A 15180-nucleotide genomic window follows, 5' to 3' on the forward strand; every position below is an offset into this window, starting at 1 on the left:
AGCCACATAAAATAGGGGGAAGGCGTTTGTGCGCTTGTACAAGAGGCCGCTTCGAGCCATTCAGACGGCCGCTATACCGCCACGAGTGGAGTCCTGGGTCGGATCGTGCCCAAACCTTCTTCCGCTCGTCCCGGCTGCCGACGGTGAAGCGGAGGGGTAAAGGACATGGTGCATGTTATTTGTATTCTTTCGGTTGATATAATACAGGGCTTGTGGTAGCAAAGATCGGGTGGGCGAATGCAATTGAGCTTGGGGTGAGTCTGGGGATGAAACTTTCTTTTGGCATCCGGCGGTGGAAATTCCGGGGTTCTTTAGGTTTCTTGACCGCTGGGCTTGCCCTCGGCTTTAAGAGATGAATCTCGGGGTTGATGTGTCAAAGTTTTCTGTTTTAGTTGCTTCTTTCACTTAGATAGTCCCAAATATTTATGGGTGCAGGGTAATCCAAGCATGCAAAATACCAGTATCTAATCAGATCTGCAGCTCAAACTAAGTCAATTTTCTCTGTCGGGAACACTCGACAATGACTATTCAGTTAGAAATAGAAAGGGCCTCACAAAATAGTACAGAAATAGAGTGGTTGTTTTTACCTCAGCTTTCAATTAATGATGGGATGAAAAGTTGTCAATTCGATCCTAAACTATTGTTTAAAGTGGCAAGTGCGCTAGACGCACAGAAGAAAAGATAATTCTAAATATAGACAAGAATACGCTACTCTCCAGTGTGACCCCCTTGAAGGTCCCTAGAAAGTTCCGCTTACGTTACCCCCTTTAGTCTCTTTTCGCCCAATGGCCGAGCTCCTCTTAGTTAGTTATAATTCCTTAACAAATTGACAAAACTCAAGGCTTCTCATCATTGCCATGGACCTCACCCCACAATTTAGCTTTCTTGGAGTCAGCCGAGTCGACCAGGTCGAAGAGGTTACCATTGGTAGCGTTGGTGTCGTTACGGCCGAGCGAGCCCAGACCGAAGTTCTGGATGGCACCTCGCAGCATACCGTACAAGGTGATGTAGCTGTCGTCGGTGGTGTTGGGGGTGACTCCAGCGCCAAACAGGATAGTCGCAATGTGGTTGTCATTGTTAGGCGAGGCGTCATCGTCGTTCCACCAGGTAGCTTCGTCGAAGGTAGCGACAACCAGAGTGCCTTGAGCTTCGAGATGGGGCAGGTACAAATCCAAGAAGGAGTTGAGCCACTCGCCACCAGTGTTCGGCTGGTTGAAGTAGTTGCTGTTGGAGGTAGGGTCGTGGGCGTTGTTAAGCATATCCGGAACGTAGTAGGAGTACTCTGGCAGAGTGTGGGACATGACATGATCGGCGAAGGTGGTGTTAGCGCCGTAGATCTTGCTGCAGCGCTCGTAACTGCTAGTGTAAGAGCTGAACAGCAGAGCTGGGACGTCGAGACGACGGTAGACTTGAGACCACCAATCGGGGTTGGTGTTGTCGACCGGGCCGTTCGTGATGTAGTTGTTGCAGTCGTTCGGGCCACGGTGAGTGGCGATGGGATTGTACCACTCGGCGTAAGTACCGTAGGAGACGTTCTTGGCATCGAGGAGGTCGTAAATGCTGCTGGCGTTCACATTATAGAAATCCTCGTGGGCCATACCGAAGAAATCGCCGGCGACTATAGCAGCATAGTTGGGCAGGGATGGGTGGGTGATAGCATAACTACGGGTGAGCAGCTTGCCACGGGTAGCGAGCAGCTTCCAGTAGGCCTGACCCATGGTCCAGTCGTAGACCTCGTTCTCAAAAATGATGTGGAGGATCTTCTTGAACCTGCCCTCACACTGACCCGATCCAGGGCAATTGGTGAAGAGCTTGGACTTGCTGATGGTCTTGGGATGACCCTCGCTGACTTGGAAGTAAGGGTACTTGCCAGTCGCACCGTCTGGAAGAAGATAACCCTCCTTAGTGCCATAGCCAGTGAAGTTGGTGCCGCTAACAGTCTCGTTGTTCACCGACCAGGTGTAGTAACCACCATACTGGTTCGCCTCGAAAGGAGGAGTATAGGAGAAGGGAAAGCTGGCGACGGCCGAGTCATTCCTCTTGAAGACATTTCCACCGATGAAAGGAACATCCTTTGCGGGAAGAGCATACTGAGCAGTAGCTGCAGAGGCGAGAGCCAAAGCCGAAACGGCGTTGGTGAAGGTGTTCATTGTTGAAGACCGGAGGTCCACAGCTGTTGAAACTTCGAGAAATATTATTTTCTACGAGGAAAGTGCGTGTTGTCTTGGCAATATAGCCCCTTCTTATACTATAGCATCGTGTATTGCACTGTGAATTGGTCCGCGACTCTTGCAAGACACGTGGGGGCATCGCTTCGCATCGAAGTGGAAGAAGGGTCCAAAGCGGATCATGGACATTCATGGCTGGATGCAGGTGTAACTGCACTAGACTGAATACGCTCATAGGGCCTGAAGATCAGTTCTATAAAATCAGTGAAAGGGATCTTTGCATGGGCAATAGCAGAGAGAAGCCTTCTCGGAACCTTCAGGTCGTTGGCTAAGCTCAGTCAAGCTTCGCGGGTCCAAGGGTCCGAGCCATGGCAGAGCGGCCACGGTTCGACCCACGTGCTTGCAATAGAGCCTCTCGTTTGAGAAGTACCCGTAAAAATTGGAATGAAGCATATCCGTCTGCCTAAAACAAGGGACTTCAACTAAATATCTTTGATAACCATTCAGCGTGGATTGCGCGTTGGTATGTCATCGCGCAAAGATCTGCACCCTCGGGCTCTGCGAAAAACTACTAACTCGGATGACTCGGTGGACATGCTCCGTTCTGAAACCCTAATCGCCATCAGATTGGTACAATTCGTGTCTGCCTAGAGACCTAAGGAACTAAAGCAAGACTACAGTAAGTGTGGAGATGTTCTTCCCGTAATCTTGTTTTAGTTCGAAGCATTTTACAAATGTACCGATTGTGCGAAGCTAAGCCTTCAATAACAATGGGGACAATAATATCCATACAGACGGTTCTTTATATGGAAGCATTTCTCAATGATTCAAATGCATATGTACATTGCCAGCTCTATTGAGGCATACCATACTTGACCTAGCCTTCATATCCAGATCAACCTAATTGGATTGTGACAACGGAGGATCCGCTCTGCAGCGAAATATTGTGCCCTGAAGTCACCTTGTGTCCGTTGACCTTAATCGCCTTAATCTGGATACTGGATGGAAGGCTCAGGATGCCGGACGTCCCCCGAGGTGCGGTGACATCCACTGTCAACATTTTATTGCCAAGCTCCCACTTGACCGAGAGCTGTCCGTACTGAGTCTTAACAGATGCCGCGACCCAATCAAGATCAAATCCTGAGATCGCAGGTTGGATGATCCAAGACCTATGTCCTGGCGTAACTGCACGAATTCCGGCAACGTGCTCGGTAAGAACATAGGTCGGTGCGCCACCCCATGGATGGCTCTGAGATGTAAATAAGCTCAGTCCAGGGCTCAAATCTTGAGCAACATACTCCCAAGAAGCACCGCTGCTATATTTATCATTTGTCATTGCTGTCCAGAGGTTGTCCAAGAGATACTTGGCAATGGATGTGTCATTTGCTTCCATAGCCGCTGCCAGGAGGAAGCCGTTAGTGTTCGGAGAAATATCAGCAGAAGAGGAGTCGGTAGTGGAGACATCCTTATAGCCTGGTGTAAGCTTCAACTCGGCGACTTTAGCCAGGGATGATGCAGCTCGCTCCTCACTGGCTACGCCGGAGCTGATTGCGAAAGCGATATCCGCAACTCCATAACTGGTATTGGACGAGGTACTGCGCACATAGACCCCCAGCTCATCGTTCCAGAGGAGTTCATTGATGGCTTTTGATATCTTAGTGGCAGTGTCACGGTATGTTTGTGCGCTCTTTGCGTCATCCAAAGCATCAGCCACCACAGCGGCCTCTTTCAGCCCTTGCACGAGCGCGGCGCTAATTGCAGTCCCGTTTGCATCCCCAAGGAATCCACTAAAGCTGACGAGCTGTGTATTGCTGTCGATTTCTCCCAGTATCCACGAAATCTGCCTTTGGATGGAAGGCCAGACACTCTTAGCCCAGGCCAGATCGCCACTTCTCAAGAAAAATCCAGTGAAAGATAAGACTCCCAAGATCTGGTAGTCATTCAGGCCATAGTAGGAGTAGAGAACCTCTTTCAGGGAAGAAGTGTTGTATCCCATCTGCGGGGCAATACTGACAAGTCCATTTGGCAACTGGGTATCGAGCAGGTAGTTCAATGTTCCTTGAGCGTAGTCCCAGCGAGATGTGCTTGAAGTTAGGACTTTCGAGGTGTGGAAGAAATCTCCGAGCCAGACCAATCGGTCTCGCTTCGCCCCGTCCATGCACAGAGCCTCGGTGTTTTGCCGCACGCCGTATTCGGACAAGATAGAAGAGGATCTCATTCCATTCTCATAGAGAAGTGTACCATTACTTGCGTGGACAGTCACGTCTTTCACCAATGCAATTTGATCTTGGTAGGGCCCAAATCCCCAGCCACCGGCACTCAGGGCAGAGACTCCATAGTCAGCTAGCGATATGTTCAGGACGGGAGTCCCATCAATATCGATAGAAAGTTGAGAGCCGGAAAGTAGCGTGGTCGAAATCTTGTACCATTCGCCTTCCTTGATATCAACAGAGACAGGGAAACTTCCGACGAGCTGGCTGTCGAGCGTGGTTTGATTCACAAATCCCCATCCAGAGGCAACAACGATAGAGTTTGGTGGAGTAAGAGTCTTGTTCGTATTTACAAACGTCGTCTCATCCGGAAGATTAGAAATCAGGAGGAGCAGCAGTCCACTTTCTGAGATAGGCTGAGAAACAGACCAGCCAGTTCCTCCGCGAACAATCCTAGACGAAAAGGTCATAGTGTAGTCAGTCCAGTCCATTCCATTCACGCCAGGGCCAGGTTTCTGGCCGCGGATATAAGCACCCTCTTCCGTAACCTCCCAAGTGGACGGCTGTGAATTAGCATCAAAGCAAGCAGCTGCGACGGCGTTGGCTCCGAGCTTCCAAATCTCATTGTATGTTGGATTAGAACAAGTGAATGTGGAAGGAAGGTTATCAAGATCCACACGGTCGATGGTAGGAACAAATCCAACCCCAGTCAGCGTGATGTGACCCTTGGTCAAAACCTTAATAGACTGCCATCTTTGTCCCCCCTGAATAAAGTAGGACTCGACTTTGCCAGGCTCGGTGATGTTGAATGTCTCGACTCGGAATGAATTGGAAAGCCCATTGGTAAAGTAGTATGGCCCGTCAGCCCAGACATGGTTCAATCCGTCAAATTGCTCCGTATACTTGACTTCAATCTGCACGGGGCCCTTCACATCAGAGATTTGAAAGTATGGGAAGCCCGCAACTTCGTATCCATAATCCAAAGTAACAACGGAATTTTTGTCGAAATCCAAGGTGACTGACTGGCCAGTTTGGAGCGGCTTAGTGGTTATGCTCGGTTTAGTACCCAATTGGTACCTCTGAGGTAGGAAATTGCTGTAGCAAAAGTTTGTTAGTGCTATCGACGGAATTAAGATGCTAATGGGAAACTTACTCTGTCGATGCATTGCAGACTGCAAGCAATGTGCCCACAAGAAATAACTTCCCGGTTGCCAGGGCCCGCATGGTTGTGAATAGGGGTTGTGAATCCACTGTAGTGACGGCGGTGTTCGCTATTTATTTTCCCCTTCAATCTCCCGGGCTTTCTTCGGAAGTGTCTCAACGAGTATCCGAGCTCGTTATTAAAATTCAGGGACTCCATTGGATATGAGGCCGTTCGGCACACCCGCAATACCCCGCAACCCCACATCGTCAGGGTCGGCTTTTCCGGGGTTCCTATATTCTGCTCGGTATTCGGTGCAATGATCATGCTATTGGCTTAATTAAGGTTAAGGTGACTTGTTCCCCTCACGGAAATGTAAAAGAGGCCATCTACCAGCCGTTGCGCAGCTTTTAAGCCTTCGACTGTGGGCATGAAGCTTCCATCCCCAGTAGAAAGACAAGATGTTGAGACCTGTGGGCCCAGAAGCAGATTAGGGGTCTTGATTAACCACCACAGAAGGCCGAAGTGCCGCCCTGTCTTGCCGATGTGTGGAGAAGCAAAAAAAAACAAGATTTGCCGACAAGGCATTACTTACACTTTCAATGGATTATTCATGGCTCTAGAATGTTAGCACTAGATATGGTGTGAGGGGAAATGAAATGGCCCCACAGTCTTTTCTCTCGGCGTCAAGAGGACAAGGAGCATGTTCAAAGACGGAAGCGTCGCAGCGATCATCCTGACCCATTGCCAGCTACTCACAACCGGGCATTGAAAAGAAGGGAGCCAGAATCAGCAGCCCACAACAATCCTTTTTTTGTCAAACTCCCACTAGATATCAGGTATTTGATCTATCGGGAGGTCCTTGCCCCTGCAGACAATCCACGGCTCAATATTACTAGTGCTGACAGACGACTGCTGAATCGGCGGTGCTTTCATAAGAATCTGGATCTAACAAGTTTGGCCCACCCATGTTAGGGCCACTGCTTTCACAAAGATGGCACGATGGCTCGGAATCCAACCGTGGAGAAGTATGAGGGTAAATATGTGCTGGAGGACGATTCTCCTTGCCCGATATGAAAGGGATTGTTGCGCTTATGCCGACAAGTGTACGTTTCTCGGAGGCAAGCCTTTGCGGCAGAAAATCTTCAACCTATGGTAGTAAATTGTCACAGATAGCTAATTTTAGCTAGATACTCGGAATAAATTGATGTTCTTTACTCCCAAATATCCTCAGTATCCGTCAAACCCGGACAATTGTTGATCTCCAACGTACTATTGTCCCCAAGAGATTACACAGCATTCACTCTCTGCATAGGGACTTCCTGCTTGCACAGTGGCGGTATGAAGGGAGCTTGAGAGGTGATGCCAACGACTATCCTTTCGACATAATTTACTTCTAAAACGCAGCTTGGACAATCATCCGCAAGTTAGGGAATGCGGTTCGTTTGAAATGAGAACCCTGCATAGGCCCGGCCCTCGTTTTATGAAAAGCGTTTCTTTTCTGACATCCTTGATGCTCTATAATGGGACATCCCTCTGGTTACGGCTAAGCACCAGCCTGTTCTAGAGCTGAAAAAATGCGCAATGCAGCAGAAGCTAACAGAACTGCGAGTTGCTTTGTTTAACTTATGTATAGTCAGTAGTTTCTGCGGCAGTGTTCAAGACCAGTCCAAGGGTCGTCTACAACTTTGTCTCTACGGGATGCCGATAGCCGGCGCCGAGGTCTCATTACTCGATCCGATTGATTTGACTCATTTTGGCCCCTTACCTCGAATTCCGAACCCGCGATACCCGAGAGCCGTAATGAGATTTTGCATTTGCCAATCACATGCAACCATAAGCAATAAAATCCCGAGGTTGATGGGGGAAAGTGAAAGTTCTGGCGTTGATATTTAAGAAAGCCTAATCTCATTGCAATAGTATCGTCTCAGCGTTTATACCAGTACTTGATGGTAAATTTACATATTTTGTCTTTGAAGTACTATTTTGACTGACGATGATTGTGCTGTACTTTCAGATATAGTCTAAAGTTCATCGCAAAGCCTTCACTCTTTCGTATCTCTTAGAGAAATTTCGACAAAGATGTCACAAAATAATGTCCCTTCAGTGATATTTTTCGATGTCTTAGGGACTATCGTTGAATGGAGATGCTGCATCGCGAACGAGCTGAATGCCACAGCACAAAGGGCTCTACAAGATAAAGCTCGAAATACGAGTTCCGATGTGCGAGCACGTGTCTCTGAAATGTCCACTTCGAAGTGGCAGGAGATCTCTGCGGAGTGGCATCGCGCATATATGAACTTCGGAGACAATTACGATACATCTAAGCCCTTTGTCTCCGTAGACGAGCACAACCGCATTTCCTTGGAACAGATCCTCACCAAACGGCTACTCCGGGATTTATTTAATGAGGACGATCTCGATCATTTGACACTGGCTTGGCACCGACTTGACTCATACCCCGACAGTGTGCCAGGCCTTGAGTTGCTGGGTACTAAATTTCCGACGTCTACATTATCCAACGGCAATGTGAAACTCCTCGAAGACTTGCAAGGACACAATTCCTTGCCTTTCAAGCATATCACCAGCGCAGAGCATTTCGGTGCTTACAAGCCATCGCCAGAGGTCTATAATGGTGCTGCTCGCAGATTCGGTTTCGAGAATTCGCAATGTTGTCTGGTCGCAGCCCATCTTGAGGACTTGCACGCTGCCAGAAAATGTGGGTTCCAGACTATTTATATCGAGAGACCCTTGGAAGAAGCTTGGGATAGTAAAGATGTTGAACAAGCCCGAGAAGGGGGGTTCGTCGATCTTTGGGTCCCAGACGGAGGCTCAGGTCTGATTGAAGTTGCTCAACATTTTGGAATAGAAAGTGGACTTTAAATTATTCGAGTCATGAGTCTACTCTTATGCACATGGAATCCCATTGTTTTAATTTCCTACTGTAATTTCGTTTTTTTTTGTACTGCTACTGTTCTTTCGTCCGGGTATACGACCCAGATTAGAGGGAATGATACGACGCGATAGGCTCGTCGGCGAACGAAGGATATGCGAAACTACTGTTTTCTTTAAAATTATTACGCAATAAGCAATTTTTTTCCATTCTAGATTGAAGTTACTTCAAGAGTTTACAGACCACAGCGAGCAAACAAGGAGAGGAAGACCTACAATTACGAGCGAGGGTATATATAAACAAGTAATGTTTAATTTTCAATTCAACTAACAAGTAAAATACCTGTGATAATAGTCATTCTTCAAGAGCGCGTAACAAGCCGGCGCTTAGTGCACTGTTTGCAGCTGCAGTTAGGGAACACCTGGTTCAACATGTCAAAAGTCTTCTCAAGCTCCTTAAGCTGACCCTCCTCAACCTCATTCTTCAACGGCTGGCGAGTCACTGCCTTAGACACCCGTGAAGCAGCAGATGCCTCCATCAGCTCTGCATAAGAGTCGTTCACCTGCGATCGAAGGGTCAGTCTACCAACCTGAATTCGAAGATAATCCAACGCGGTACAAGTGTGGGCGACAAGGTGGGAGCGACCAGCGAGTAATGAGCCCTGTCGGTTAATGGCGTCTCGAAGCATGTCACACCGAGCTTCAAAGCAAGTGGGCACGTCGCTGCCTTGGCGAGAGGCTTCGAGCTTGCCATTGCCCTTGATGTTGTTCTCGAGTAGGCTTGCCGCAAGTTGGATGTCGGCGGCAACCTCGTTGAACAGATTGGGGAACTCCTCGAGCTTGTGGATGGAATCCACGAGTCGGTTGATGATGTTTTCTCGGCTGCAGTTGAAAGCTTCTTCGTAATTCTCCATTGTTGAGGATTGGATCGGGGTACTTACTGAATGTGAGTGTTTTATGGTGAAGGTTTTGAAGGCTGGGGTTTTGATTGCAGATGATGAGGATATTGTGAGGAATGGAACCAAGTGTGGTGGATAGGGATCTGTAATGGGAGGAGGCAAGATCCCCTTTTATAGTTGCGTCGTGGTGGTTGAAATAGGTTGACGATAATATTTTAGAAAGATTAGACAATGCAGCTGCATTGTCGGGTTGCTCGTTACGTTGAATGGCTTTGTTCTCTTTGAACCCGAGTCGAGTGTCATTGTCTTGACTCCATTATATACCTACTCTCTTTGTTTCAGATTAGTTAAATGAATGTCTAAGTTTAACAAGATAAAGTAGCGCTTGTCAAGGTGGTCTGAACAGTGCAAGGCAGCCCATGAGTGCTGGGGGCGTCGAAGCATTCACCAGGCTTCTAAGCAAATTCGGCCAAGCGATTTGTTTTAACAGGTAGTTTCTAATGATAAATAAGAGCACCATATTACATATTTCTCAAGACAGATTGTTGTTAAGCTCAATTGGGCCAGAAGGAAAATCGAAGGACCTCTTCGTGCAGTTACCAGAGTCGGGAAGTGATGCTACCCAGATAGGCGACTATTTTCATGGTTCATGTAACCAAATTTTAGTTACTAAAGTGTTGATGTCAGTTTGGCCGAGTGGTCTAAGGCGCTTGACTTGAACTTTGGGGAAACCCTACCATGTTTGGGCATCAAGTATCTTCGGATGCACAGGTTCGAACCCTGTAGCTGACGTCTCAACTTTATTTTTGCTTGTCCGAATTTGGTACCGTACTTGCGACCGATGAGATTTTTTTTTTTTTGAGATAGATGGTAAGAATTGAGCAGTATCTACCGCAATAAGAATAGTTTTACTCTAGATCGTCCGATTGCTCTATGTCTACGTATAGACTAGGGTTAATATATCCTAGCCGGGATTGCCCTCCCCACCAATCCAACCGAGCCACACCAAACCTACCGTACTGTCCCTGGGGTCTAGATGATGTGCCTTCAGTTCGGAGGGAAGTACATTTTAATTTCAATAAAAATAGCATATGAACAGACAATAGTGACATAGTGGCAATCGAAAACAGTGCTAGCCTCAGAAAATCAAAATGGCTTGATGTGATCAGCATTGAGCAGCTCGTTTCGACCGTGCGTTCCATATCTCATCGAAATGATCTATAACCACGACCTCGCAAAAACAAAGATTAAAAATTATGAGTCAACAGAATAACCCCAAAACCAAAAAGGCCCAGAAAAATATCCTTCCAAGTATTCCATTGTAATCATCCCTAACAATCTAATCTAAATCTTAGCCCTCGGTCTAATATACAACGCCTCAGCCTCAGCAAGAACCACCCCCTCCCCATCCCGAATCTTCCCCTCAATCCTCCACTTCCTCTCCTCCTTAACCTCAATCATCCTCGCCTGTACAAGAATAGGCCCAGGCGTCGGCACAGGACGCAAAAACTTCGTATTCAAATACGCAGTGACCGGACCCGGCTGCGCATCTTTCGCCTCCCGAGTCGACGCATCGCCTACATGGCCATTCAAAGATAGCAAGAGGCCGGTAACTTCATCTAGCAGTGCGGCAACGACACCACCGTGCAGGATGCCGGGGTATCCGTTTAGATCGGACCCGATGAGGAAGAACATGCGCAGTTCTTCGGCGAGGGCATTTTGTGGGGTGGAAGACTGGTTGGAAGGTGGTGGGCGGTATTGGCTGAGACAGGCGGATAGGGTTGTGTTTGAGTTGAGTGTTTTTGAGAAGAGGCTGTCTTCTGTGGAGGGTTTGATTGTTCTTGAGGGGATAGTGAGGGTTGTGAAGGTGGGGTCTTGTAGGAGAGTTGATACCCAGGGGATGGATTGGAAGGGGGTTGGATCGTTGGTTGCCATTTTGGGTGTTGAAGAATTTCAAATAGGTAAGAATCTTGTAGGGTTGATAGATAAAGGGATAGAGAAGAGGGTGTCTGTAGTTTCTCGAGAAATTACTACTGGCGATTACGATGCCGAGGGTGTGTCATTTGTGCCTAGGCTTCTGTCGGGGCGCGGGGAAACTCATAATCTGGCCGCGGGAAGCTAATAATCTAGGCGTTTGCTGACACAAGATCTACGAATAACTAACTTAACTAGCATATGAGGCATTCAAGCTTAAGAGGATAAGTGATCTGCTCTATTAATCAATCTTGCTCTTAGCTACCGATGATCCTCTAATTAATTGCTTGGTTATACAATTAGAACAATCGGTTATTAGTCCCCTTCAAGATCGCATGAACGTATTGGACTGATTCTAGAATTGACATAACATTCATAATATAGAACTCCTCCACAATGTCCAATGCTAACAAGAAATAAACTCTCTTTAATCTCAACTTTTCACCAAAAAGTAAACATCAGCCTAAATCATCCAATAAAGACCCGACCGTATTTCAGCCCCATGACCGGCTCTCGACGGAAGGCTACTTTACCCCGCAAGATCCACGATTCTAACGGTTTCTTGTTTCCTATTCCTTGTTTCCTTGTTCCCACCTTCTAACGTCACATCTGGAATGGGTCTCGTGTTGGCTTGACATGAGTGCCTTGATTTGACCAGTGTTAATTAAAAAATGTTCTCTCGCCGGAATCTACACTCTTTCTCTTTCTCACCTTTTGCAACAGCACATCCTCTACCGGACTCGTCACTCACAGCCCCAGCCAGCACCTTCTTGCCCCTTTTCCTAAAATGAGCTGCTCAATGGCCTTGATGAATAGGACTCGTCTGTGTTAATGCTGTTGCCTACGAGGATGATCTAGGTCTTTATGACCCCGGCAGTCTCGCCAGCGCCCTGGTGGTCTACTTTCCACGGGCGCAGACAATTACACTAACCGAGAACATTCTTGCTGGAATGAGATGCAAAAGACCTTGAATAAGACAGTCATTTTGAGACAACCAAGCTTTGCAGAGTGCACTTGAAATTAATAACAACGCAGGTGAAAAAATCCGAAAGACGAGTCTATAACTAACAACTAAAGCTGCATCGACACTCAACGGATTGCCGTCCTTTTCTGCATCCCAGATCATCTTCAACAATTAAACCCCTATCAGGTTCGGTACGACCAGCGCAGCCACGTCCAGCCCGCGAATAAACGAGACATACAAAAGGCAAGATCCAATTATAAAAAGGGGTTGAACATTGAAACGAAAAAACTCCTTTTACAGCATCATCCTTCTCTCATCTATATTCTCAGCAAGAGGCAACTCATCAGAGAAGAAAAAAAAAGCAGACGACAACTGTGTATGCGGCGCACGCAACATGTATACACAAAAAAGAAGAAGGTTAACAGATCCCAAAAAACCAAATCAACAAAACACGACAGATGCGAAGCAGGTCGGGGCGTTGGTCTCGTCTCGTTTTCGTCTATTTAGCGGCAATCTTGGTGGGAGGAACACCAATGCCGTTGGTGTTACGGAAGAAGAGAACACCCTTGCTCTCACCCTTAGCACCCTCAGTGGGCTCGACCCACTGGCAAGCGCGGGCAGAGGTCCACATGGCCTTGAAGAAGCCGATCCAGCCGGTGTGGGCCTCGGTGCGGTAGTGCTCACCCATGACGGACTTGATGGCCTCGCTGGCCTCGTCGGCGTTGTAGAAGGGGATGTTGCTGACATAGTGGTGCAGGACGTGGGTCTCGATGATACCGTGGAAGATGTGACGGCCGACAAAGCCAAAGTCACGGTCGATGGTGGCAGCGGCGCCACGGGCAAAGTTCCACACCTCGGGCTCGTAGTGGGGGAGGGTGGGGTCGGTGTGCTGCAGGAAGGTAATGGCAACTGCAAAAAAAAGGTCAGTGAGATTGATACATCGGAGAACGAAACTTGCTAACTGTATTCAGATCGGATGGAAAAAACTTACCGAGCCAGTGGTTAACCCAGAGGTACGGGATACCGTACCACACGAGCAGGTTCAGCCAGCCATAGGTGGAGCCGATATAGTACAGAAGGGAGCCGGTGAGGAGGAGCCCAATGTCACTCAGGGCAATCAGCTTGGCATCCTTGGCCTCGTACAGGGGGCTAGAGGGGTCGAAGTGGTTGACACGACCACCCCAGCCGTTCTTCTTGCCCTTGCCGCGGCCCTCAGGCTGCTTCTCGTGGTTGTTGTGGCCAGTCACGTTGATAACCAGGTACAACAGCCAGCCGAACAGCTGCTGGCCGATCATGTGGGTAGCAGTGGCAATGGGGGTCTCCTCAACGAGCTCGCTGAGCTCGGCGATGGTCTTGCCAACACGAGAAGCATAGTCGCTGCGGGTCTTGGGGACGAAGACCATGTCGCGGGCAAGGTTACCGGTGGCCTTGTGGTGCTTGCCGTGGGAGATCTTCCACGAGAAGTAAGGGACCAGCAGAAGGGAGTGGCAGATCCAGCCGACAGTGTCGTTCAGGACCTTGGAGGGGAGAAGGCCTGGTGACCGCACTCGTGGGCCAAGACCCAGACACCGGTACCGACGAGACCCTGGATAACGGTATACAGGGTCCACAGGACAACGCGAGCGGGCATGAAGGGAACAGTCTCCGGGGTGACATAGTTGTGGAAGAGGTAAAAGACGGAGGCCAGAATGGCCATGTCGCGGAAGACATAGTACAAACTGGTGACGGCGGAGCGGTGGAAGCAGTGAGCGGGAATGGCATCGCGAATCTGCTTGATGGTGAAGTCGGGGATCTTGAACTCGTTGCCGTAAGTGTCCAGCATTTTGGTCCGGACCTCCTGGTCCGAGGCCATGGAGGACAGCGAGGTCGACGAGGGCGATTGACGCGGGCTGTCAAAGGGCGAGGCCGAGACCGACGAAGGCATCGACGAGTCGGTGGTGGGGTTGCGATGCAGCGCAACGCGCTTGGGAAGAGCAGTCGACGACATGGCGAGGACGACGTATGGATGATCAATCCCAAGAAAAAAAGACGCAAAGGATTCTATAACAGGTGGATGGCGAGGTCTTCAAAAGCTTTCCTCGGCTGTACTATAATGCGCCCACCGAACCAACGGAAACGAATCACAGCGAGGATGTTGGGAAGAACGGAGAGAAGGGAAAGAAAAAGGGAACGGCCAGCTGCGAATTGCAAAACCGAACAGAACAGAAAAGAAAAGAAAAAACCGCAAGCTGGGTCTCAAGCCTGTGGGGATCGGGGGAAAGGGCCGTCAGTTTCCAATTGATCGTCGGGTCAAGAAGTGGAGGTTGGCGGGTTCAGTGGCTAACTCACAGTTCAATGGGTCCTGTCTCTTTCTAGCACCTAAGTTTTTTTGACCTGACCAGTTACACAGGGAGTGGGGGGGTAAAGAAGAGAAGAGGAGAGCTGAAGGGATTGATAAAGAAGGCGATCAGCTCTTTCTCCCTTTCAAATGGGAATGGCAAAAAAAAAACTGAAAAAAAGCAAAAAAAGGGACCACAGTTACACTGTTGGTCTGTTATGTTTCCATCTTTCCATGGTTTCCCCTCGGCCGGGTAATTTGCAGTTTAGCATTAATACCCGGTCCCTGTTGTTACCCCTGGCACCACCATACAAGTATATATGTATTATTGGGTGTATTAGAATTTACAAAATTACAACAACCAATCTAAAAGGATTAAAGATGTGGCTATCTTTCTCTCTTCTCCACTCGCCTCTGGGCCCCATCCATCACATTTTGAACTTTTCCTTTTCTTCTTTTGGACTTCTCTTTATCCGCCACTTTGACTCGTTCGCCTTTCACCGGATACTTCGTCCTGCATGAACTCCTCTTCCAGCCGTAGGCCGATCTCACGACTTGCATGACAAGGGCCACGGCCCTCCCGACCGAGTCCATCGATTGGATAGATCTAGTCGA

At 48.5% G+C, this 15180-nt stretch overlaps 6 protein-coding genes across 6 annotated transcripts; 1 reads left to right on the forward strand and 5 right to left on the reverse strand.

Moving 5' to 3' along the window:
* Positions 1 to 836: 836 nt before the first annotated feature.
* N7496_011325 (uncharacterized protein) lies at positions 837 to 2150 on the reverse strand (the record flags this gene model as incomplete). The annotated part of the gene is made up of 1 exon (XM_056704238.1): positions 837 to 2150. One exon carries the CDS (start codon positions 2148 to 2150, stop codon positions 837 to 839), a length of 1314 nt encoding a protein of 437 aa, XP_056550198.1.
* A 913-nt stretch (positions 2151 to 3063) lies between these two features.
* On the reverse strand, positions 3064 to 5602 carry N7496_011326 (Six-hairpin glycosidase; the record flags this gene model as incomplete). Its single annotated transcript, XM_056704239.1, has 2 exons — positions 3064 to 5473; positions 5532 to 5602. 2 exons carry the CDS (start codon positions 5600 to 5602, stop codon positions 3064 to 3066), a joined length of 2481 nt encoding a protein of 826 aa, XP_056550199.1.
* Positions 5603 to 7601: 1999 nt separating this feature from the next.
* N7496_011327 (uncharacterized protein) lies at positions 7602 to 8402 on the forward strand (the record flags this gene model as incomplete). Its single annotated transcript, XM_056704240.1, has 1 exon — positions 7602 to 8402. One exon carries the CDS (start codon positions 7602 to 7604, stop codon positions 8400 to 8402), a length of 801 nt encoding a protein of 266 aa, XP_056550200.1.
* A 371-nt stretch (positions 8403 to 8773) lies between these two features.
* On the reverse strand, positions 8774 to 9325 carry N7496_011328 (uncharacterized protein; the record flags this gene model as incomplete). The annotated part of the gene is made up of 1 exon (XM_056704241.1): positions 8774 to 9325. The coding sequence occupies one exon, from the start codon at positions 9323 to 9325 to the stop codon at positions 8774 to 8776; it is 552 nt and encodes a 183-aa protein (XP_056550201.1).
* Positions 9326 to 10654: 1329 nt separating this feature from the next.
* Positions 10655 to 11245, reverse strand: N7496_011329 (PaaI family thioesterase; the record flags this gene model as incomplete). Its single annotated transcript, XM_056704242.1, has 1 exon — positions 10655 to 11245. One exon carries the CDS (start codon positions 11243 to 11245, stop codon positions 10655 to 10657), a length of 591 nt encoding a protein of 196 aa, XP_056550202.1.
* A 1502-nt stretch (positions 11246 to 12747) lies between these two features.
* N7496_011330 (oleate delta-12 desaturase odeA) lies at positions 12748 to 14235 on the reverse strand (the record flags this gene model as incomplete). Its single annotated transcript, XM_056704243.1, has 3 exons — positions 12748 to 13157; positions 13240 to 13782; positions 13824 to 14235. 3 exons carry the CDS (start codon positions 14233 to 14235, stop codon positions 12748 to 12750), a joined length of 1365 nt encoding a protein of 454 aa, XP_056550203.1.
* Between the last annotated feature and the right edge of the window lie 945 nt (positions 14236 to 15180).

The sequence above is a fragment of the Penicillium cataractarum genome, assembly GCF_028827025.1.
Source record: "Penicillium cataractarum strain IBT 29864 chromosome Unknown utg000009l, whole genome shotgun sequence".
Classification (NCBI taxonomy): domain Eukaryota; kingdom Fungi; phylum Ascomycota; class Eurotiomycetes; order Eurotiales; family Aspergillaceae; genus Penicillium; species Penicillium cataractarum.